General features: G+C 46.7%; 1 protein-coding gene across 1 annotated transcript in view; it reads right to left on the bottom strand.

Annotated features, from left to right (window-relative positions):
* The window catches only part of whrna (whirlin a), a 164,894-nt gene extending 143,151 nt beyond the window's left edge, over nt 1–21,743 (bottom strand). The window contains exon 1 of the mRNA XM_046332290.1: nt 20,075–21,743. Within this exon, the coding sequence (XP_046188246.1) occupies nt 20,075–20,821 (747 nt within the window). The 5' untranslated portion in view covers nt 20,822–21,743. The remainder of the gene's footprint in view (nt 1–20,074) is intronic.
* Between the last annotated feature and the right edge of the window lie 2,780 nt (nt 21,744–24,523).

The following is a 24,523-nucleotide window of genomic DNA, read 5'->3' on the forward strand; positions in this document are numbered from 1 at the left end:
CTATTGTGTTATTGACTGTACCTTTGTTAATTCCATGTGTAACTCTGTGTTGTTGTTTTTGTCGCACTGCTTTGCTTTATCTTGGCCAGGTCGCAGTTGTAAATGAGAACTTGTCTCAACTAGCCTACCTGGTTAAATAAAGGTGTTCTCAACTAGCCTACCTGGTTAAATAAAGGTGTTCTCAACTAGCCTACCTGGTTAAATAAAGGTGTTCTCAACTAGCCTACCTGGTTAAATAAAGGTGTACTCAACTAGCCTACCTGGTTAAATAAAGGTGTTCTCAACTAGCCTACCTGGTTAAATAAAGGTGTTCTCAACTAGCCTACCTGGTTAAATAAAGGTGTTCTCAACTAGCCTACCTGGTTAAATAAAGGTGTTCTCAACTAGCCTACCTGGTTAAATAAAGGTGTTCTCAACTAGCCTACCTGGTTAAATAAAGGTGTTCTCAACTAGCCTACCTGGTTAAATAAAGGTGTTCTCAACTAGCCTACCTGGTTAAATAAAGGTGTTCTCAACTAGCCTACCTGGTTAAATAAAGGTGTTCTCAACTAGCCTACCTGGTTAAATAAAGGTGTTCTCAACTAGCCTACCTGGTTAAATAAAATAAAGGTGTTCTCAACTAGCCTACCTGGTTAAATAAAGGTGTTCTCAACTAGCCTACCTGGTTAAATAAAGGTGTTCTCAACTAGCCTACCTGGTTAAATAAAGGTGTTCTCAACTAGCCTACCTGGTTAAATAAAGGTGTTCTCAACTAGCCTACCTGGTTAAATAAAGGTGTTCTCAACTAGCCTACCTGGTTAAATAAAGGTGTTCTCAACTAGCCTACCTGGTTAAATAAAGGTGTTCTCAACTAGCCTACCTGGTTAAATAAAGGTGTTCTCAACCTAAATAAAGCTCAACTACCTGGTTAAATAAAGGTGTTCTCAACTAGCCTACCTGGTTAAATAAAGGTGTTCTCAACTAGCCTACCTGGTTAAATAAAGGTGTTCTCAACTAGCCTACCTGGTTAAATAAAGGTGTTCTCAACTAGCCTACCTGGTTAAATAAAGGTGTTCTCAACTAGCCTACCTGGTTAAATAAAGGTGTTCTCAACTAGCCTACCTGGTTAAATAAAGGTGTTCTCAACTAGCCTACCTGGTTAAATAAAGGTGTTCTCAACTAGCCTACCTGGTTAAATAAAGGTGTTCTCAACTAGCCTACCTGGTTAAATAAAGGTGTTCTCAACTAGCCTACCTGGTTAAATAAAGGTGTTCTCAACTAGCCTACCTGGTTAAATAAAGGTGTTCTCAACTGGCCTCCCTGGTTAAATAAAGGTGTTCTCAACTAGCCTCCCTGGTTAAATAAAGGTGTTCTCAACTAGCCTCCCTGGTTAAATAAAGGTGTTCTCAACTAGCCTCCCTGGTTAAATAAAGGTGTTCTCAACTAGCCTAGCTGGTTAAATGAAGGTGTTCTCAACTGGCCTACCTGGTTAAATAAAGGTGTTCTCAACTAGCCTACCTGGTTAAATAAAGGTGTTCTCAACTAGCCTACCTGGTTAAATAAAGGTGTTCTCAACTAGCCTACCTGGTTAAATAAAGGTGTTCTCAACTAGCCTACCTGGTTAAATAAAGGTGTTCTCAACTAGCCTACCTGGTTAAATAAAGGTGTTCTCAACTAGCCTACCTGGTTAAATAAAGGTGTTCTCAACTAGCCTACCTGGTTAAATAAAGGTGTTCTCAACTAGCCTACCTGGTTAAATAAAGGTGTTCTCAACTAGCCTACCTGGTTAAATAAAGGTGTTCTCAACTAGCCTACCTGGTTAAATAAAGGTGTTCTCAACTAGCCTAGCTGGTTAAATAAAGGTGTTCTCAACTAGCCTACCTGGTTAAATAAAGGTGTTCTCAACTAGCCTACCTGGTTAAATAAAGGTGTTCTCCACTAGCCTACCTGGTTAAATAAAGGTGTTCTCAACTAGACTACCTGGTTAAATAAAGGTGTTCTCCACTAGCCTACCTGGTTAAATAAAGGTGTTCTCAACTAGACTACCTGGTTAAATAAAGGTGTTCTCAACTAGCCTACCTGGTTAAATAAAGGTGTTCTCAACTAGCCTACCTGGTTAAATAAAGGTGTTCTCAACTAGCCTACCTGGTTAAATAAAGGTGTTCTCAACTAGCCTCCCTGGTTAAATAAAGGTGAAATTAATAAATCAATAAAATAAGGAAGTGGAGTATTAAAGCCTGACGCCCTGTTAGAATACTATGTAAATGCATCCTTCCTCCCTTTTCCTTGAGGTACATTAAGCACATATCTACACGTGAATGGTAAGGCCTCCCCTTACCCCCCTCCCTCTGCTTACATCTTGAGGCAACATATCCCATGGCCCCCTCCCCTTACCCCCCTCCCTCTGCTTACATCTTGAGGCAACATATCCCATGGCCCCCCTCCCCTTAAATCCTAACAGCATACTATAACTCAATCAGCTCAAGCTGATTTTACAACACATCAGTTCAATCAAATGAAAACAAGTTGCATAGCCCTCAAAAGCCATCAGAGTAATTGCCTTTATATCTGTCAGGTCACATGAACAACTCATTCTTTAAACCTAATAGCGGACTTATGTCCACCGGACACTATGTGGTTGAGCTGTACATGGTTAAAACACAATGACGTGGCACTGAACAAAGGGTTAAGCTAATTAGGCCGTGGCTCTTATTGTTGAGGCGGTGAAATGTGTGTGTGTGTGTGTGTGTGTGTGTGTGTGTGTGTGTGTGTGTGTGTGTGTGTGTGTGTGTGTGTGTGTGTGTGTGTGTGTGTGTGTGTGTGTGTGTGTGTGTGTGTGTGTGTGTGTGTGTGTGTGTGTGTGTGTGTGTGTGTGTGTGTGTGTGTGTGTGTGTGTCTAGTCCACATCACATGACTCTGTAATGCAGCTCTGACCTGACCTGCACAACACTTCTGGGCTTTTATAAGCAGACTTACCTCTGAGCTAGAATCATGAATAAAAGCTGAAAGCTCAGTATTTCATACACTAAAAGAACCTGGCTGTGGAATTGTTGAGCCAGATAAAGAGAAGGAGAGAGATGGAGAGGTAGAGAGGTAGAAGAGAGAGAGGGAGGTGTGGAGCCGGATAAAGAGAAGGAGATAGATAGAGAGGTAGAAGAGAGAGAGGGAGGTACAAATGAACAGTCTGATCCAAGTAGCTCCTAATCCCCTTTAATTAACTCCAAAATCCTCTGGCGTTTCATCACAACCAGCCAGTGGGAAGAGAAATGACGGATTGCTTGGGATGTCACTTTAAAAGCCTATCCTCCCTTCCTCCCTCCCTCCCTCCTCTTCTCCCTCTCTTCCCCCTCTCAGGGACACAGCTGTGTGGAGCACCTGGTGGCTGCAGCATGGAGAGCGTGTGTGTGTGTGTCTGTGTCTGTGTGTGTGAGGCTGATTGTTCCACAGGTCCTTCAGAGTGTTGCCGCCACACTGCTCTGAGTGCCTTTCAACCCAGCCCTGCGACACGCCACATGGCCAGCCAGACCCTCCCAGCATGCACTGGGGCACAGCTTTTGTCACAGTGGGGGCTGTTGTCCTAGCAACCAGACAGACACACCTGACCACTAAAATAGCCTCTTGTTATAGAACTCAATTGAGTGAAAGACTCAAAGATTCCCAGTAATAACTTAAGGTAGAGACAGTGAACAAAACATTAAGGACACCGTCTCTTTCCATGACATAGAATGACCAGGTGAATCCAGGTGAAAGCTATGATCCCTTATTGATGCCCCTTGTTAAATCCACTTCAATTAGTGGATAAAGGGGAGAAGACGGGTTAAAGAAGGATTTTTAAGCCTTGAGACAATTGAGACAGATTTTGTATGTGTGCCATTCAGAGGATGAACATGGCCAGACAAAACACTTAAGTGCAGGGCATGGTAGTAAATACCAGGTGCTTAATGTTTTGCACTCTCAGTGTATAATAACATGCACACATAGAAGATATTGTCCTCGTAAATATGCATTGTATGAGTTGCTTTTCTCATTGCCTACAAATCAACAGTATTGTGATGGCTGGGTTTACAGGGAGATGTGCTGACACACAGGCAAAGACAGTATCAAACACAGTTTCCCTCGTCTCTATACGTGGGCTGTGCAGAGATGCTAGGCTATACTAGGTACACACATATAGTCACAGAAATGCCACATTTTGATGGATGCTTTCCAAATGAACATTAGGCAACGTTGGAGTGCGGTTAAGCAGGCTGAAGGCCAAACCAGTGCCTGGGAGGCTGCCTGCCTACCTCCGAGGGAGGGAGGTCACTGGTGTATGTGAAATAGACGCAGGAGTGGCGCCCTACATTGGCTGTCACCACTAATCTCCTTGCCAACCCCCCCCCCCCCGTCTCTCTCCCATTACCTTCCCCCTCTCCCTCCCACTGCTCTCATCCCCCTCTCGTCGGCACTCTGTCACTACGCCTGCATCCCTACTTCTGAAACGTCCTCCTCTCCTCCCATGTTGACAGGGGTCTGGCACTAACAGTCCTGGTCCCTCTGTCTCCCTCCTTCCCTCTCTTCCCCCTCTAACCCTCTCTTCCCCCCTCTAACCCTCTCTCCTTCCCTCTCTTCCCCCTCTCCTTCCCTCTCTTCCCCCTCTAACCCTTCCCTTCCCTCTCTTCCCCCTCTAACCCTCTCTTCCCCCCTTCCCTCTCTCCTTCCCCCTTCCCCCTCTAACCCTCTCTCCCCCCTCTTCCCCCTCTAACCCTCTCTCCTTCCCTCTCTTCCCCCTCTAACCCTCTCTCCTTCCCTCTCTTCCCCCCCTCTCTTCCCCCCTAACCCTCTCTCCTTCCCTCTCTTCCCCCTCTAACCCTCTCTCCTTCCCTCTCTTCCCCCCTCTAACCCTCTCTCCTTCCCTCTCTTCCCCCTCTAACCCTCTCTCCTTCCCTCTCTTCCCCCTCTAACCCTCTCCCTCTCTTCCCCCTCTAACCCTCTAACCCTCTCTCCTTCCCTCTCTTCCCCCTCTAACCCTCTCTCCTTCCCTCTCTTCCCCCTCTAACCCTCTCTCCTTCCCTCTCTTCCCCCTCTCTAAACCTCTCTCCTTCCCTCTCTTCCCCCCCTCTAACCCTCTCTCCTTCCCTCTCTTCCCCCCTCTAACCCTCTCTCCTTCTCTCTCTTCCCCCCTCTAAACCTCTCTCCTTCCCTCTCTTCCCCCCCCTCTAACCCTCTCTCCTTCCCTCTCTTCCCCCCCTCCCTTTTGTGTCTCATCCATCACTTCCTCCTTAGGTTGTTGTCGGGCCTTGGAGGTTTTATGTGTGAGAGGTGCGTCTGTGAGCTGTGAGTCTATGGCCTTTCACATATGACTAGGAGTGTGTATATGCATATGTGAGTGTATTTGTGTGTCTGTGTGTGGGTGCCAGGTTTCCTGAATTCAGTCAATTCGGGAAGTAAACTGGAATCTAAAAGAGAATGTTCCCTCATTGCATCTCTATGAGAAAACAAGATGGCGTTCAGGGCCATCGAGGCAACAGCTCTGAGATGTTAAATGGAGAGATCAAGATCTGTCGAAGTTAAAAACGCAAGACGCAGCCTCGCAGACTCCTGTATCTGCTATGTGTCGCGGTCCTTCTCTTTCTCACGCTTCCTCTCTGAGGTATCCCCTACAGGAGCTTAGAAGACGCAGCCTCGCAGACTCCTGTATCTGCTATGTGTCGCTGTCCTTCTCTTTCTCACGCTTCCTCTCTGAGGTATCCCCTACAGGAGCTTAGAAGACGCAGCCTCGCAGACTCCTGTATCTGCTATGTGTCGCTGTCCTTCTCTTTCTCACGCTTCCTCTCTGAGGTATCCCCTACAGGAGCTTAGAAGACGCAGCCTCGCAGACTACTGTATCTGCTATGTGTCGCTGTCCTTCTCTTTCTCACGCTTCCTCTCTGACGTATCCCCTACAGGAGCTTAGAAGACGCAGCCTCGCAGACTCCTGTATCTGCTATGTGTCGCGGTCCTTCTCTTTCTCACGCTTCCTCTCTGACGTATCCCCTACAGGAGCTTAGAAGCAGGTGAGACCACGCTCACGCTTACGCTCACACACCAGCCGCCTCCTCCACCGTACTCCCCTGCTCTCCAGCTGTCCCCGGTCACCCAGGGCCCTTCTCAGTGGAAGTTGGTAGAGAAAAAAGACAATATGCTACAAGGAAAATGGCCAGATGGCTAGACGAGAGAAATCTTCTTTCTAGCCCCACACGGTGTGTGTGATTTGTATGTGAACTCTTCGTCCCCAAATAGCACCTTATTCCCTTTGTTGACCCTGGTTATTAGTAGAAGTGCACTAGGTAGAGAATGGGGTGCCGTCTGAGACATGTAGTGTGTGTGTCAGGTCTGGGCTATAGGGGCTAATAACTGAGGGTTGTCGAGGAGGTAATGAAATGGGAACGTACTTCCCTATCCAGATGCGGGGCCTCTAGGGAGCGTTTTGTCTCCCCACATGCAAGTTAATGGGGGGCCAAGCTGAGGGCGGGACATGCATTATCAGCCAGGCTCCGTGCCATGTTTTTCCTAACCTTGACACTAAGGCATTACCTAAGTTAGAATACAGAGGAGCAATAAACAGCACACCTCTATTTCCTCCTGTCACTAAGCCCCTCAGTCCTATAGTCACCTCACACACACACGCGCACGCGCACACGCACACGCACACGCACACACACACACACACACACACACCTGCATGTGCACGCACACACACCCACACCTACACCAACACACACTAAATGTCCTCATGAAGAACAACTATATTCTCACCTCACATTCCCTCCCATGGATCATACACAGAACCCATTACAATAGAGGGCACATAGAGGGCGTTATGTCTGCGATTGATCAAGTCTTAATTACAAGGATTAAATAGGAATAGCTGTGGAACAACGCCAGCTCAATAACTCATCTAATGTCCCTCCCAATCTCTGTGTTCACCTGTCTCTGTGTTCACCTGTCTCTGTGTTCACCTGTCTCTGTGTTCACCTGTCTCTGTGTTCACCTGTCTCTGTGTTCACCTGTCTCTGTGTTCACCTGTCTCTGTGTTCACCTGTCTCTGTGTTCACCTGTCTCTGTGTTCACCTGTCTCTGTGTTCACCTGTCTCTGTGGAACCATCTGTTTCATAACCAAGTACACAAAGATTCAGGAAACAATCAAACTGAAAAATAATCTGCCTTCAAACAAATTAAATTATCCTGCTGATGGGGTTGGCTGCAGGTTTAGTCTTTGGACATGGCTTCTCATATCAGCTCATCATCCATCCATCCAGCCACACTACACCTCATCATCCATCCATCCAGCCACACTGCACCTCATCATCCAGCCACACTACACCTCATCATCCATCCATCCAGCCACACTACACCTCATCATCCATCCATCCAGCCACACTGCACCTCATCATCCATCCATCCAGCCACACTACACCTCATCATCCATCCATCCAGCCACACTACACCTCATCATCCATCCATCCAGCCACACTACACCTCATCATCCATCCATCCAGCCACACTACACCTCATCATCCATCCATCCAGCCACACTGCACCTCATCATCCATCCATCCAGCCACACTACACCTCATCATCCATCCATCCAGCCACACTACACCTCATCATCCATCCATCCAGCCACACTACACCTCATCATCCATCCATCCACACTACACCTCATCATCCATCCATCCAGCCACACTACACCTCATCATCCATCCATCCAGCCACACTACACCTCATCATCCATCCATCCATCCATCCAGCCACACTACACCTCATCATCCATCCATCCAGCCACACTACACCTCATCATCCATCCATCCAGCCACACTACACCTCATCATCCATCCATCCAGACTACACCTCATCATCCATCCATCCAGCCACACTACACCTCATCATCCATCCATCCAGCCACACTACACCTCATCATCCATCCATCCAGCCACACTACACCTCATCATCCATCCATCCACACTACACCTCATCATCCATCCATCCAGCCACACTACACCTCATCATCCATCCATCCAGCCACACTACACCTCATCATCCATCCATCCATCCAGCCACACTACACCTCATCATCCATCCATCCAGCCACACTACACCTCATCATCCATCCATCCAGCCACACTACACCTCACCATGAAACACTATGCTCTGCATCTCTGGTGAATTACTGGCCGCATATTTATCCTATGTCCCAAAACGGCACCCTATGCCCTACATAGCGCACAACTTCTGAGCAGAGACCCAACCAGGGCCTAGGACTCCCGTCAGAAGTAGCACTAAATAGGGAACAGGGTGCTATTTGGGTCGTGGCCCTACTCTCATGTACCAATCTCTTTAGCTCGGTCCTCTAGTGCCTGATAGGCCGATAGTCCCGGATCTACTTCCGAAAGTATTAGGAGAAGAGATTTCCCTCCGTGTCTATGGAGACCCGATCGTCCTTCCGTCTCTAATCCCTCTCCAGTGCTTATTTGGAATAAAGGGCATTAATGTACACTCATCTTCATTTGGAAGGAAATCGTGTCTTCATTTGACCACAATTGGTAATATCATGTGCCTCCCTGATCTAATATAACAAGGGATACAAAACAAGGAGGTAAAATAATGTGGCCAGAATTGGCCCCAATAGGCGATTATCATAGCTTCTGGCTACCAGAATGGCTTAATGGATACAATTGCATTTGGAGGACAATGAAGCATGAGACGCCAACAACGTTTCATTAATATACACTCAGTGTCCAAAATGGCAGCCTATTCCCTAATGTGCCCCATAAGCCCCATAGTGCTCTGGTTAAAAGTAGTGCACTATATGGATTAGGGTGCCATTTGGGAAGCAGCCATAGAATAAGCCTGTCATTTCACCTAGAGACAATATGTCTAGCCTTCATGGCTAATGCTGTGGCTGTGACCCTGTATTCTAAGGACACCTGGGTCAGTTGAGTGACTATCATAATCTAGCACAGATTCCCACACAAATGCAAACATGCACACCCGCATGCATATGCCCACAGGTCTGATCCAATCCGACTTTCCAGAGGCCATGCAGAGGGTCATGTCAGAATGGAAGGCAATCAATTCAGGAAGTAAACTAAAATTCCAATTCAACCAGGGCCCGATTCTGACCCAAGTTTAGGCCGTGTAAATGGAAAGTAAAATTCCAATTCAACCAGGGCCCGATTCTGACCCAAGTTTAGGCCGTGTAAATGGAACGTAAAATTCCAATTCAACCAGGGCCCGATTCGGACCCAAATTTAGGCCGTGTAAATGGAACGTAAAATTCCAATTCAACCAGGGCCCGATTCGGACCCAAGTTTAGGCCGTGTAAATGGAACGTAAAATTCCAATTCAACCAGGGCCCGATTCTGACCCAAGTTTAGGCCGTGTAAATGGAACGTAATTCCGTTTCTATGCATTTTTCTCTCTGTGCGTATTCTGACCTTGAATTTAAGCATGAGAATAGCTATTCACCCGCTATTCGTTTTGGGGTGGAGATCGTATAAATGAAGGTGTGTCGTAGGTCAACAGATACGCCGTATTCTGACCTTGACTTAATCCCCTAATAATTCCACCCTCTTTACGCGTGGTGGAATAACACGTATTCAGAGTGCAAGGTAGCCACACCTGCAGAGCGTGTTACGCAATTGAATAACACACACACACCAGGATTCTTCCAACTGGAATATCTGGAGAACATGGGAAATCTGGGGAAAGTTAACAGAATTTAAGAGCTGACACTGTTCCAGGAGCAATATGAAAAATACAATCAAAGAAGGCAAATTCATCCAATGACCGAGATAACTTCTAGCCCCTGGCCATAAGACTGTTAAATGGCTACCAACTACTGCCCTTCCTCTCCCACGGTTATTCTCGACTCTATCGAACTGACTCTATGTTCATCCACAGGTCTCTATCCACAGAGGTACACATACCTACACTGAGACTCTTACACACACACACACACACAAACTCACATACACGCACACACTCATTACTGACGCAACACACATCCACTCACCCCTTATGCTGCTGCTATATCAACCGAATCTCCAAATGAAACCTGTGGCGTGACTGCAGTTACAGAATTACACCACGTGGCTTGAAGTTTTAATTATTACGCCATGTGGTGTCGTATCTTAGCTGCCAGGCAAACCCCGCAAAAGTGAAACTACATGTTAGTTTAGGTATTAGTTCCAAATGGTTAAGGTTAGCGTTAAGGATAGGGCTAAACCAATAATGTGTATATATATATATACACTAGATGACTAATAGGGGGTGCTGTGTTGAAGCCGTGTTGAAGCCAACGTGCCCTCCATCTTGGTACTCTTATATTACAGACACTTTAATGCCTACTTTTAAATGATATGTGAGCTAAACATAAAAATGAAAAAATAAAAAATATCTAAAACCATTACTTATGTTACTGTCCCTATTTCAACAACAAAAAATACTTAACTGTAATTTAAATACTGTAGAATAACATTCATTCCTATGAATGAGTGCTCCTACTGGGGAGAGCCAATATGGCCGACCGGTGGCTTTATAGCCTCTCAATGGCCAATACATAGCATCAGCAATCCATTATTACATTATTTCGTTAAACTTAATTTTAAGCTTTAATTCTGAGTGGTTAAGGTGTGGGAAAGGATGAAAAGCAATAACAAATGCCTAGAACTGGGATTGAACACGTGAATCTCTGAGCCGAAATCTGCGGCTTAAACTAGATGCAACGTTAAATTTCTGCAAGTCTACTAGAGGCTAACAAGGGCTCACGTTGCCCCTAGTGGACGGTATAGCTTCCACATTTCGCCAGGTCCAACCGTAATCTGGTACCTGCAGAATCAAATCAAACTTTATTTGCCTCGTGCCCAGAATACAACAAGTGTAGGGGGGGGGGGTCAATGTAAATTGTTCGGTGGGGATTTTTATGAATTGTTCAGCAGTCTTATGGCTTGGGGGTAGAAGCTGTTGAGGAGCATTTTGGTCCTAGACTTGGCGCTCCTGTACCGTTCAGCAGTCTTATGGCTTGGGGGTAGAAGCTGTTGAGGAGCATTTTGGTCCTAGACTTGGCGCTCCTGTACCGTTCAGCAGTCTTATGGCTTGTGGGTAGAAGATGTTGAGGAGCCTTTTTGTCATATACTTGGCGCTCCTGTACCGTTCAGCAGTCTTATGGCTTGTGGGTAGAAGATGTTGAGGAGCCTTTTTGTCATATACTTGGCGCTCCTGTACCGTTCAGCAGTCTTATGGCTTGGGGGTAGAAGATGTTGAGGAGCCTTTTTGTCATATACTTGGCGCTCCTGTACCGTTCAGCAGTCTTATGGCTTGGGGGTAGAAGCTGTTGAGGAGCATTTTGGTCCTAGACTTGGCGCTCCGGTACCGTTCAGCAGTCTTATGGCTTGGGGGTAGAAGCTGTTGAGGAGCATTTTGGTCATATACTTGGAGCTCCGGTACCGTTCAGCAGTCTTTTGGCTTGGGGGTAGAAGCTGTTGAGGAGCATTTTGGTCCTAGACTTGGCGCTCCAGTACCGTTCAGCAGTCTTATGGCTTGTGGGTAGAAGCTGTTGAGGAGCATTTTGGTCCTAGACTTGGCGCTCCGGTACCGTTCAGCAGTCTTATGGCTTGTGGGTAGAAGCTGTTGAGGAGCATTTTGGTCCTAGACTTGGCGCTCCGGTACTCTTCAGCAGTCTTATGGCTTGTGGGTAGAAGCTGTTGAGGAGCATTTTGGTCCTAGACTTGGCGCTCCGGTACCGTTCAGCAGTCTTATGGCTTGTGGGTAGAAGATGTTGAGGAGCATTTTGGTCATATACTTGGAGCTCCGGTACTCTTCAGCAGTCTTATGGCTTGTGGGTAGAAGCTGTTGAGGAGCATTTTGGTCCTAGACTTGGCGCTCCGGTACCGTTCAGCAGTCTTATGGCTTGGGGGTAGAAGCTGTTGAGGAGCATTTTGGTCATATACTTGGAGCTCCGGTACCGTTCAGCAGTCTTATGGCTTGGGGGTAGAAGCTGTTGAGGAGCATTTTGGTCCTAGACTTGGCGCTCCAGTACCGTTCAGCAGTCTTATGGCTTGTGGGTAGAAGCTGTTGAGGAGCATTTTGGTCCTAGACTTGGCGCTCCGGTACCGTTCAGCAGTCTTATGGCTTGTGGGTAGAAGCTGTTGAGGAGCATTTTGGTCCTAGACTTGGCGCTCCGGTACTCTTCAGCAGTCTTATGGCTTGTGGGTAGAAGCTGTTGAGGAGCATTTTGGTCCTAGACTTGGCGCTCCGGTACCGTTCAGCAGTCTTATGGCTTGTGGGTAGAAGATGTTGAGGAGCATTTTGGTCATATACTTGGAGCTCCGGTACTCTTCAGCAGTCTTATGGCTTGTGGGTAGAAGCTGTTGAGGAGCATTTTGGTCCTAGACTTGGCGCTCCGGTACCGTTCAGCAGTCTTATGGCTTGGGGGTAGAAGCTGTTGAGGAGCCTCTTGGTCATATACTTGGCGCTCCGGTACCGTTCAGCAGTCTTATGGCTTGGAGGTAGAAGCTGTTGAGGAGCCTCTTGGTCATATACTTGGCGCTCCGGTACCGCTTGCCATGTGGTAGCAGAGAAAACAGTCTATAACTTTGGTGACTGGAGTCTATGACAATTATTTTAGGTCCGGGATGGCAGGAAGTTTGGCTACAGTGATGTACTGGGCCATTTGCACTAACCTCTGTAGCGCCTTAGGGTCAGATGCCGAGCATTTGCCATACCAGGTGGTGATGCAACCCGTCAGGATGCTCTCGATGGTGCAGCTGTAGAACATTTGGGGGATCTGGGGACCCATGCCAAATCTTTTCAGTCTCCTGAGGGGGAAAAGGTTTTATCGTGCCCTCTTCACGACTGTCTTGGTATGTTTGGACCATGATAGTTCGTTGGTGATGTGAAATTTGAAACTCTCAATCCGTTCTCTGACCTCCTCCCTATAGGCCGTCTCATCATTGTCGGTGATCAGGCCTACCACTGTTGTGTCGTCGTCAAACTTAATGATGGTGTTGGAGTCGTATTTGGCCATGCAGTCGTGGGTGAACAGGGAATACAGGAGGGGACTAAGTACACACCCCTTTGGGGCCCCAGTGTCAAGGATCAGCGTGGCAGACGTGTTGTTGCCTACTCTTACCACCTGGAGGCGGCCCGTCAGGAAGTCCAGGATCCAGTTGCAGAGGGAGGTGTTTAGTCCCAGAGTCCTTAGCTTAGTGATGAGCTTCGTGGGCACTATGGTGTTGAAAGCTGAGCCGTAGTCAATGAACAGCATTCTCAGAATTCTCATCCTCTGTCCGGGAGGATGCTGTTGATGCGAGCCATGACCAGCCTTTCAAAGCACTTCATGGCTACCGACGTGAGTGCACGGGGCGGTAATCATTTAGGCAGGTTACCTTCGCTTCCTTGGGCACAGAGACTATGGTGGTCTGCTTGAAACATGTAGGTATTACAGACTCTGTCAGAGAGAGGTTGAACATGTCAGTGAAGACACTTGACAGTTGGTCCGCGCATGCTTTGAGTACACGTCCTGGTAATCCATCTGGCCCAGCAGATGTTGTTCAAATCGGCTACCGAGAGTGTTATCACACTGTTATCCAGAACAGCTGGTGCTCTTGTGCATGCTTCATTGTTGCTTGCCTCGATGCGAGCATGAAATGCATTTACCTCGTCTGGTAGGCTCGCGTCACTGGGCAGCTCGCGTCTGGGTTTCCCTTTGAAATCCATAATAGTTTACAAGCCCTGACACATCCGATGAGTGTCAGAGCTGGTGTAGTAGGATTCAATCCTGTAATGACGCTTTGCCTGTTTGATGGTTAGTCTGAGGGCGTGGCGGGATTTCTTATAAGCATCTGGATTAGTGTCCCGTTCCTTGAAAGCGACAGCTCTAGCCTTTAACTCGATGCGGATGTTGTATATATCCTGTGGCGCACTGCACTAGCTTCGAATAGTCCCCGCGATATGCAACTTTTCAGGGAAGTCAGGAACCAATATTCACAGTCAGTTAGGATGCAAAGGCTAGCTTTTTCAAACAGAAATTTGCATCCTGCAGCAATAATTCCAAAAAGTTTTGGGACACTGTAAAGTCCATGGAGAATAAGAGCACTTCCTATCAGCTTCCCACTGCACTGAGGCTAGGAAACACTGTCACTACCGATAAATCCACGATAATCGAGAATTTTAATAAGCATTTCTCTACGGCTGGCCACACTTTCCACCTGGCTACCCCAACTCCGGCCAACAGCTCTGCACCCCCTGCAGCAACTGGCCCAAGCCCCCACCCCCCCGCCCCATCACCCAAATCCAGACAGCTGATGTCCTGGAATAGCTGCAGAATCTGGATGCCTACAAATTAGCTGGGCTAGACAATCTGGACCCTTTCTTCCTATAATCTGCTAGTCTAAAGAAAGACCGTTTTGTTGCTTCTTTAATCAGCAAAACAGTTTTCAGCTGTGCTAACATAAAAGGGTTTTCTAACGATCAGTAAAATTATACATTTGGATTAGCTAACACAACGTGCTATTAGAACACAGGAGTGATGGTTGCTGATAATGGGCCTCTGCACGCCTATGTAGATATTCCATTAAAAATGTGCAGTTTCCAGCTACAAAAGTCATGTATAACATTAACAGTGTCTACACTGTATTTATGATCAATTTGATGTTATTTTCTAAGTGACCACAAACTTTTGAACGGTAGTGTATTTATCCTACCAGTCACTTTCTATGTACAGTACATACATACCATCACTTCCTGTACGCCTACACATTGAGTATGGGACAGGCACTGACCTGTATATGCTTGCATTCTCCGGTTTCTCTTGTGTGTTTTTATGAGATGTTTGATTATCTATATTATTTGTTGTATTACTGCACGGTTGGGAAAGAACTCACAAGTAAGAATTTGACTGTACTGTATGACACCTGCTGTATCCTGTGCTCTCTGATCAACAGTAGAAATGGCAGGCAGGCAGGCAGGCAGGCAGGCAGGCAGGCAGGCAGGCAGGCAGGCAGGCAGACAGACAGACAGAGAAGAGAGGATTGCCAAAGAGCAGCAGAGAAAGAAAACTAAACCTCTCTTTCTCTGTCTACCCCTTTCTCTTTCCCTCTTTCATAGACAGACAATACGGTGAAGCTTAGCTCTTGTTCAATAATTCAGACCCAGGAAGCCTTGAGCCCCCAGCCTATCAGACGTCTTCAAGGAGAGGGGACTGAACAGGACTGGGCATCCGGGCTCTCCCATGTGCTTAAAATCAATACCTTCCAGGATCACGCATTAGCAAGGCAGATGCCCACCTAGCTAGCAGTGGTACACAGAGATCTTATGCAGAGGAGGAGAAGGGCACTCATTCATTCTGTGTCTCCTTACCTTCTTCTCAGGTATGTGTATGGTTGCGTGGGTTTATATATATGTGTATGTGTGTGTGTGTGTGTGTGTGTGTGTGTGTGTGTGTGTGTGTGTGTGTGTGTGTGTGTGTGTGTGTGTGTGTGTGTGTGTGTGTGTGTGTGTGTGTGTGTGTGTGTGTGTGTGTGTGTGTGTGTGTGTATCAGTGTGTAACAGGTGTGTGAGTTATTATGTAGAACAGATGGTAGAGAGAGAGAGAGAGAGAGAGAGAGAGAGAGAGAGAGAGAGAGAGAGAGAGAGAGAGAGAGAGAGTATGTGTGACAGAGAGAGTGTATGTATTTGTGTTTTTCTCCAAGGAAAAGGATTTCCACTCAACATGTTTCAGTGTGATACTACTGAAAAGCCCCTGATGCGCTCCTCATTGTCTCCCTCTCTCATCCTCAGTGAAAGAAACAGGAGTATCAACACAACAGCCAGGGTGGTCTTCCTTTCCGTTGCAGGATAACTAACTAAGCCCTAACTAAGGCACAACCGTGTGTGTGCGTGTGTACGTGCGTGTCTGTGTCAGCACAGCTGTGTCAGCGCGCCTGTGTAAATCTCCATCCTACATCAAACACATACCTGTCAAAAGCTACTGAGCAAAAATCCAAATAGCCCAGACAGAGCCATCCCTCCATCCCTCCATCCTGTTATCCTACTTAATATTCACCTCAGACCTCCACCGGAGGCTCACCCTTCCCACGTAACCTTGGGAGGAGAGAGGGGCTGTGTCCCATATGGTGCCCTATTCCCTTTATAGTGCAATACTTTTGATCAGAGCAAAAGTAGTGCACTACATAGGGAATAGGATGTTAGTTGGGACGCAGGAGGCCTTTGAGAGAATCCCCCATGCCCAGTTCAGCTGTAAATCCATCGGAGCTGAAATCAGACATATGCTAAGGGTGCTGTCTATGACCAGAGTGATCAACACACATTGTAAACAGTGTCAGAGTCCATTGAGGAGGCAAGGTACTCTACAATAAATCATGCAGTTTGTGTCCCAAATGGCACCCTAATCTCTACATAGTGCACTACTTTTGACCAGAGTCCAGTTGTGCACTAAGTAGGGAACAGGGTTCCATTTGGGACACAGTTAAAGTAATAAAGCTGGAAGTCCCATACAAGCATTTCAGTTGTCTGAGTTTAGCCTTACATTTTCATGGTGTCACCTAAACCATGTACCACCCAGACAATTGAACTGTCACTTTAATGGTGCACCCAATGCGGTCTCCAGTGTCTCCATTGAAATCAATGTTAGTATAAGTGAACAGGCCAGACGCTAATAAAATGAGTGATATTTCAGCACATATCTGACCACAGCTCTGGGCAGTGAATAGGTGATATTAATGGCTTGTCCAGCAATACTCTGCCTGTAGAGAACAAGTGAGACCAGGTGATGGATTAGAGACACTTTGGCTGTGAACTGACCCAACCTTGCAGTCCATTGTAAAACAATTAGACAGCCACAATAGAATCAATGTAGTAGGGAAGATTGTGGGAAGGCTGTGGAAGATCCCAGGAGAGACTGGGGGTGAATACAAACAGTACTTTAAGACAGACAGGGGATGAAGAATGTTGACAAAGAGTCTGCCAGTGTGTGTGCGTGTGTGTGTGCGTGTGCGTGTGTGTGTGTGTGCGTGCGCGTGTGTGTGTGTGTGTGTGTGTGTGTGTGTACAGGACCTGCGTGCATGTGACCAATATAAGCCGGTGGCAGGAGAAGAGGGATGAATGTGTTTTCTGTTTATGATGAGAAAATGGGGGAAGTAGAAAGATGACAAGAAAGAGTTTGAGTATGAGCGACAGTGAAAACATGAGAAAAAGGGTAAAGATGATGGCTGAAAGATTGTGTGAAGGTTCGCTCCATCTTCTACCGTGGCTGTAAATGCACAAATTGGGATCAGTGAGACGGATGTGACTTCGCCTGTGTCCCAAATGCCACCCTATTCCCTATGGGTCCTGGTCAAAAGTAATGCACTACATAGGAAATAGGGTATCATTTGGGATGAAATCTTCATTCTCCTCTCCTTCTTAACCCGTCCTCCAAACGCACCCCGGGTAAACATTTCAATATTAATCAAACCGGTGCACAGCCACACAAAGGCAAGAGGAATTATTCTCCGCCTGTGCAATTAAGGCATTTGATAAATAATTCACTTCGTCATTAAAAAAAGGAATGGACCCAAGTGACCCCAGCAGACCCCAGCTGGCCTCAGCACTCTGTTTTGGTCTCTTCTCTCTTCTGAGCTATCTGTGTGGAGAGGATGACGCACGGCACACCCCCGCATCATTACAAAAGTGGGCTGGTCCTGTACTTAAACAACAAGTGGGGAGCCAGGAAACCCTGGCCAGGATTGGACCACAATTATTTAGGGCAGAAAACATAGGGGTTGTTGAGCTGCAGCCAATGTCCATATCGGTAAATCATGAACAGAGCTCAGTGCTGTTTTTGCAACGTTTACAATTCTGCAAAATGTATTCTCGACAAGGGACCGGTGAATTTTGGACAGATCATTTAATTATTTTAAAAGGTGGACCTCTGTTACAAATTGCGGTCTCTTGGATATGAGCTATGACCACTCAGTATGACCTTATAGTGTAGCATGACCGATAAGGAATAGGCAACAGAAGCACGCTAAAAGTCCTCTTTACAATAAATACACTGTCATCGCTTTGCCATTTGAATCTCAGGACACAGATGACAGAAGAAGAATTAGAACTACTACTACAGTGATAGAAATCTACTTAAGAATCCAATCTTGCTGTTGACCTTACTCTCAGTCATGTACCTTCTTACATGCCTGCTCCTTAAACATGCAGTCCACACACAGACAGGCCCCTACGTTCATCATGGCCATGACAATTTACCATCAGCTAGAGAAAGTTCAATCTTTGATGATCACTGACAAGACCCCCAGAGACCAAGAGAGGCCTGACTTACAGCAAGCCTGGTGGGCCTTTACCAGTTAACAGTATGCCTGGTGGGCCTTTACCAGTTAACAGCATGCCTGGTGGGCCTTTACCAGTTAACAGTATGCCTGGTGGGCCTTTACCAGTTAACAGCATGCCTGGTGGGCCTTTACCAGTTAACAGCATGCCTGGTGGGCCTTTACCAGTTAACAGTATGCCTGGTGGGCCTTTACCAGTTAACAGTATGCCTGGTGGGCCTTTACCAGTTAACAGTATGCCTGGTGGGCCTTTACCAGTTAACAGTATGCCTGGTGGGCCTTTACCAGTTAACAGTATGCCTGTTGGGCCTTTACCAGTTAACAGTATGCCTGTTGGGCCTTTATCAGTTAACAGTATGCCTGGTGGGCCTTTACCAGTTAACAGTATGCCTGGTGGGCCTTTACCAGTTAACAGTATGCCTGGTGGGCCTTTACCAGTTAACAGTATGCCTGGTGGGCCTTTACCAGTTAACAGTATGCCTGGTGGGCCTTTACCAGTTAACAGTATGCCTGGTGGGCCTTTACCAGTTAACAGGCCTGGTGGGCCTTTACCAGTTAACAGTATGCCTGGTGGGCCTTTACCAGTTAACAGTATGCCTGGTGGGCCTTTACCAGTTAACAGTATGCCTGGTGGGCCTTTACCAGTTAACAGTATGCCTGGTGGGCCTTTACCAGTTAACAGTATGCCTGGTGGGCCTTTACCAGTTAACAGTATGCCTGGTGGGCCTTTACCAGTTAACAGTATGCCTGGTGGGCCTTTAGTTAACAGTATGCCTGGTGGGCCTTTACCAGTTAACAGTATGCCTGGTGGGCCTTTACCAGTTAACAGTATGCCTGGTGGGCCTTTACCAGTTAACAGTATGCCTGTTGGGCCTTTACCAGTTAACAGTATGCCTGTTGGGCCTTTACCAGTTAACAGTATGCCTGGTGGGCCTTTACCAGTTAACAGTATGCCTGGTGGGCCTTTACCAGTTAACAGCATGCCTGGTGGGCCCCAAACCAGCAGCTGGGTTAACTACTACCTCCACCTTACCGCTCCACATATCCGTTCCCCCCATCCCCCGGCCATCCACACACAGGCAGGTCAGACAACAGCAGAAGACCCAGGGGAGTAACTATGAAGAACTCTAAGAGGGTGTATTTAATTTCACTAGTCAGATAGTTCTGTTAATTCCTAAACAGCAAAAGAATACGCTGCCCTGGTATAGAGAGAGAGAGAGAGTCCAGCCAAAGGGAAAGTCATCTCATCTCCAGCCTTCTCTGTTTCATCACTGAGTCAGAGACTCAGATCAATCGGATGAGGCGGTAGGTAGACAGGCGTCTCTCCCTCTCTGCTTCGTCCAATTGGACGTGGCCGCAGGATGGCGGGATTTACGACCCTGTTCCCGTCACGATGCTGTTTCTCGCCGCCAAGCGAGCCATGAAAAAAAATGATCCTAAAAAAGCTCTAAGCGCTGACTGTGTGGCCCACCCTGGCACAGACTCCAGAAGCAGAGCCAAGACAGACTGCTCAGTTAAGAGCTTCAGGGGAACTTTGAAAAAGGGGAGCATAGGAGAGCTAGTAGAGGCGTGTGTGTGTGTGTGTTTGGTGTTCTGTATATTAACTCTGTATTGTGATTACATGCTATATATTGCTGGGCACACACACACACACACACACACACACACACACACACACACACACACACACACACACACACACACACACACACACACACACACACACACACACACACACACACACACACACTTACCTTCACTGCTTCAGCATGAGTGACTTTATCGAACACTGTGTTGTTGACTTTCATAATCTGATCCCCAATCCTTAGTCCCTCCTTTTCGGCAAGGGATCCCGGCTCCACCAGAGACACATAGATCCCGACCCCGTGCTCCGATCCTCCGCGGATACTGAAACCCAAGCCCTCGTTGCTCTTGTGCCGTTTCAGGGTCACTTGTCGAACCTCTCCTGGAGGCTCGTGCAGAAAGCCTCTCCCGAGCAGCGGGACGAGGGGAGCTGTCCCATCACTGCTGGTGCTGAAACTATCCGGAGAGCCGCGCATGGCAACTTGAGATCCGGGAGGGGTTGGCAAGAAATGCCCAGGAGGAGTTGGACTCCCACTGGGAACTTCGCCCAACGCTTCGGCGCTCCCATTTCTGGCAAGCAAATCCGATTTCAAGTAGAGGCCCTCCGAGGTGTGCTGGTCAAACAAAAGCTGGTCTGAGCGGGGAATGACCTGTCGTAGCATGGGCAGAAGTTGGCGTTTGCTGGGCGCATTGAGGATGACCTTAAGTGTTTGAACCAGGTCGTAGACGTTCCGCTTGGAGTGGTACACGTTGAGACAGTGGATGAACTGCTCCCGCTCCAGTTCGTTGAGCAGCAGGTTGAGCGCGTTGTGCAGCTTCTTGACGTTGGCTGACAGCGTGCGGGCACTCGAGGCCACCGAGTTGGCGGAGGAGGAGTTGAGCGACATACGCTCTAGATCCGTGCTCATTCTAGACATGTGACTGGGTCACGCAGCAACACTGGAGCGGGGAGACATTTGGGCATTAGGGGCTGACAATGCGGGGTTATGCTCCTTTAAAACGGAGCGTGGCATAGCGATTCCTGCAGGACGTCCACTCCACTAATAGTCATATTGGCTAGGTCTGAGCCTGGGTCTGGCTTAGCCAACCGGCTGAATTCCAACAGTTTTTAACAACGCAGCCTCGAGCAATGAAATAAACAACTTAAGTTCAATGTTATAATTTCAAACACAAACTATAGGACATATTCAACAGCTTTGCAGTTTAATAACAGCCTAACATCAGAACTTCAGTAGGCCTAATGCGTAATAAGTTAGGCTAATCATGCGTCAAAAAAGGCACCTGAAATAGACTAACGCACACAGAAGAAACATTTCGGAACCGTGGTCAGAAAACTCACAACTCTGTCAGAAAGCGTAATGGGGAGCACGACAAGCTTGAGTGTCATTAGCTCGTGTCTTGCTTTTGTGCGTGAAGAGATCAGGTAGCCCGCCAGCTGCTTCTCCAGTATCCACAGATATCACCTCGTCAACAGGCACCGGAGAAAAGCTTGAGCGCAACAAAATAAAAAATGTCTACTACTTATGAATATCAAGTGGTAAACTTAAGCCTACCATTATGTATGCGGAAGATTCGGAAATAATACGCGCGATGTTCTTGATAGAAGTAGTTATTTTGCTTGGTTCCTTTATCGGCGACCGAAGTTCATATTGTGGAGTTTTCTATCCAAATATATCCAATCCAGCCTGAGCTTTAAAAGTGTTACAAATAACGCATAGACAATTCAGCCATTTTCAAGTAATCCAGAGTTTTAAAAAATCCTGGTAGTTTTTTGTTTATATCCCTTTATACGTGATCCTGCCTTGCGTTGACCTAGACTGCAGATGCGTCTCCGCGAGCTCCCCGAGCATATAGACGCTGCTAGAGTGTGTCGCTCCCTCTCTCCAGTCTCTCGTCAGGAGGAAATGACGCAGCCAACAGTGTGGAGTGAATAAGTTGCTTGGTAACAAACAACACACACTCCTCTGGTCGACCGAGTGCAGACAGAACTCTAATTGGCGATACCTTTTTAGCTTAATTGAAAAGTGCAATATTCGAAGAGCACTACAGATTGACGCAGTCACGGGCAGTCATTATGCACGCGGGCAGTCATTATGCACGCGGGCAGTCATTATGCACGCGGGCAGTCATTATGCACGCGGGCAGTCATTATGCACGCGGGCACGCACAGATGCATCGATAATAATAAGGATGCGAACACACATGGCATCAATATGCACTGAGCAAAGAAATGACTGATTGTTTAATTGGCTTTACCACAGCAATCTGATGTAATTATGTGGGCTTTAGTGCACAGACAATGTATTCCAATCCCCTGTGAATAGACACATCCAAAAAGTCTAAGAACGACACATCTCTCATAGTAAAAATGTCTGTCCATGGTTAACAATATGATAGTAAAGATATAACAATAGAACTAATTCTAGTCACATATTGTTATCAGTGAATGGACATTGTTATTGTTGAGTGGGGAGCATGGCGGGAGGCACAGATCTACAGATAACGTCACATCTAGCGGGTCTAATTATAGGCCATCTGTGATACTGGATTATCACTGGATTATCACTGGACAGAATCAGCCTGCCAGTCCACTGCGTCGACTGATGGGACAGAAAGCAACGAGTTAAATAGTAAACGAATACACAAGTGAACCACCTGACAGCTGAGCAGGGTCGCGTTCAGCAGGCAAACGTTGCAGACAGAAGTGTCACAAATAGAGCTGGCATGATTCTACATGTCAGACTCAGAGAGGTTTGTTCGAAACCACACGTTTCTGTCCTTCCACAACATTGTGCCCTGCTGAATATATCCACGTTTGCCAGAGAGGAATCGTCCAATAGCAATGTCAATAGGACAGGACTTTGCACCGTGCATCATATCAACATGGTATTAGCATGTTAATAAGTCATTTTCTCTTTCCAAAGGTGCTCTCTGTGAGATCTGTTTATGAGACATCAGCGCAGCCATGTTATACTCATCTGGGAGACATCCAGTGGCTCTGGGAGATGCGATCCAACCGCCTCAGTAAAGGTTCACCTGTGAAGAATAATGAGGAATGGAGTTTTTGTCTCCACTAAACTGAGCTGTGGGTACGGGTCAGAGGGAGAAAGAGAGTGGGAGTGATTGATAGCGCTAATTAAAGGAGTTTGGGGGCGATCGCTGAGGGAAAGCAAAGTAAAACACTATTATAAAGTAGAGCATCCACAATCAGATGGAGAAAGAGTGACAAACTAGAACAATTCCACAACAATAAGCAAAGATGAGAGAGAGAGAGGCAATTAACAAGTCTCTTCCCTCACAGAACCGGCCAAGCTAATGCCTTTGGCTATCAGCTTGATCTTCAATGTTACTGCAGAAACTCCGCATTGCGATTGCAAGGACAGACAAATATTAATCCCATAGTTCATAGTGGCAGACAATTAAAGTATAATTGAGGCCACTGTAAGCCACCACCAATAGTGTGGTGCAAAATCAAGAACGTTCTGACAGAGCCATCTGAATGGACTTCAGTGTGTGTGCGTGTGTATGTGTGTGTGCGAGAGAGAGCGCTGCAGAAAATGAGATAACATTCAGCACCGTGGACAGTGCGTGTGTGAGTGCTTGCTTGTGTGCGCGTGTATGTGTGTGCGCGCGTGCGTGCGTGTGTGCGTGTCTGTGTGTGTGTGTGTCAAGGGGTTTTAGCTATCAGCAGTTGTGAATGACATAGAGAGAATGAAAAATTATATAAATAGCAGACAGAACTGTTCCTGATTATTTGAATAATTTTGTACTGAGAAAGAGACTTAAGTGCTTTATGTAATAGGCTTAGTTGAATATGACTCAGTCCCCAGTCATCAGTTTTGTGCAAATGGAAACTGTTTATGCCCTCCATACTACTGGAATGGACTCCATTAAGCAACATCAGCCAATCTAAAAACAACAAAAAAATCTATATTATCATAACAGTGTGCTATTGCTACTCCTAGTTCAATTACCTTCCAATTTCTATAGTAGACAGGGCAATTTATTGTAGATTTTTCATTATAGAAATTGATGATGAGGATGTGCGTATATATGGGTCAATAACAGTTAATAACAGGTGGCAGGTAGCCTAGCGGTTAAGTAACCGAAAGGTAGCTGGTTCGAATCCCTGAGCCAGCAAGGTGGAAAAGTCTGAGCAAGGCAGTTAACCCCCGACAACAATGGCTACCTGGGCGCCGATGACGTCGATTAAGACAGCCCCCTGCACCTCAATGACTCAGAAGGGTTGGGTTAAACGCAGAAGACACATTTCAGTTGAATGTACTCAGTTGTGCAACCGACTAGTTTTTCCCCCTTCCATAACAGTTCACAACAAATCTTCTGATACACAGAGTAGTATGATAACCCAGAGGTAGGCTAGTCAGATACTAGTGACTTTGGTAAGCCTGAGAGTGAGGTGCATTAAGTTTAAATGACTAGAAAGGCTCTTAAACTGGAAGAAAGAGTTCCTTGGGGATGAACAACTATTCCTGTGTCCATTTCACAACAGCAGGAAGTGAATTTGCATTGCGTGTTAAGTGATCTCTCCCTAGAGTCATACATAGAGATATATATGGCTCCATCCCTCCCCATGTCCATTCGTTGTCTTATTTGATTTG

This window comes from Oncorhynchus gorbuscha, unplaced genomic scaffold (genome assembly GCF_021184085.1).
Source record: "Oncorhynchus gorbuscha isolate QuinsamMale2020 ecotype Even-year unplaced genomic scaffold, OgorEven_v1.0 Un_scaffold_126:::fragment_4:::debris, whole genome shotgun sequence".
Lineage (NCBI taxonomy): Eukaryota > Metazoa > Chordata > Actinopteri > Salmoniformes > Salmonidae > Oncorhynchus > Oncorhynchus gorbuscha.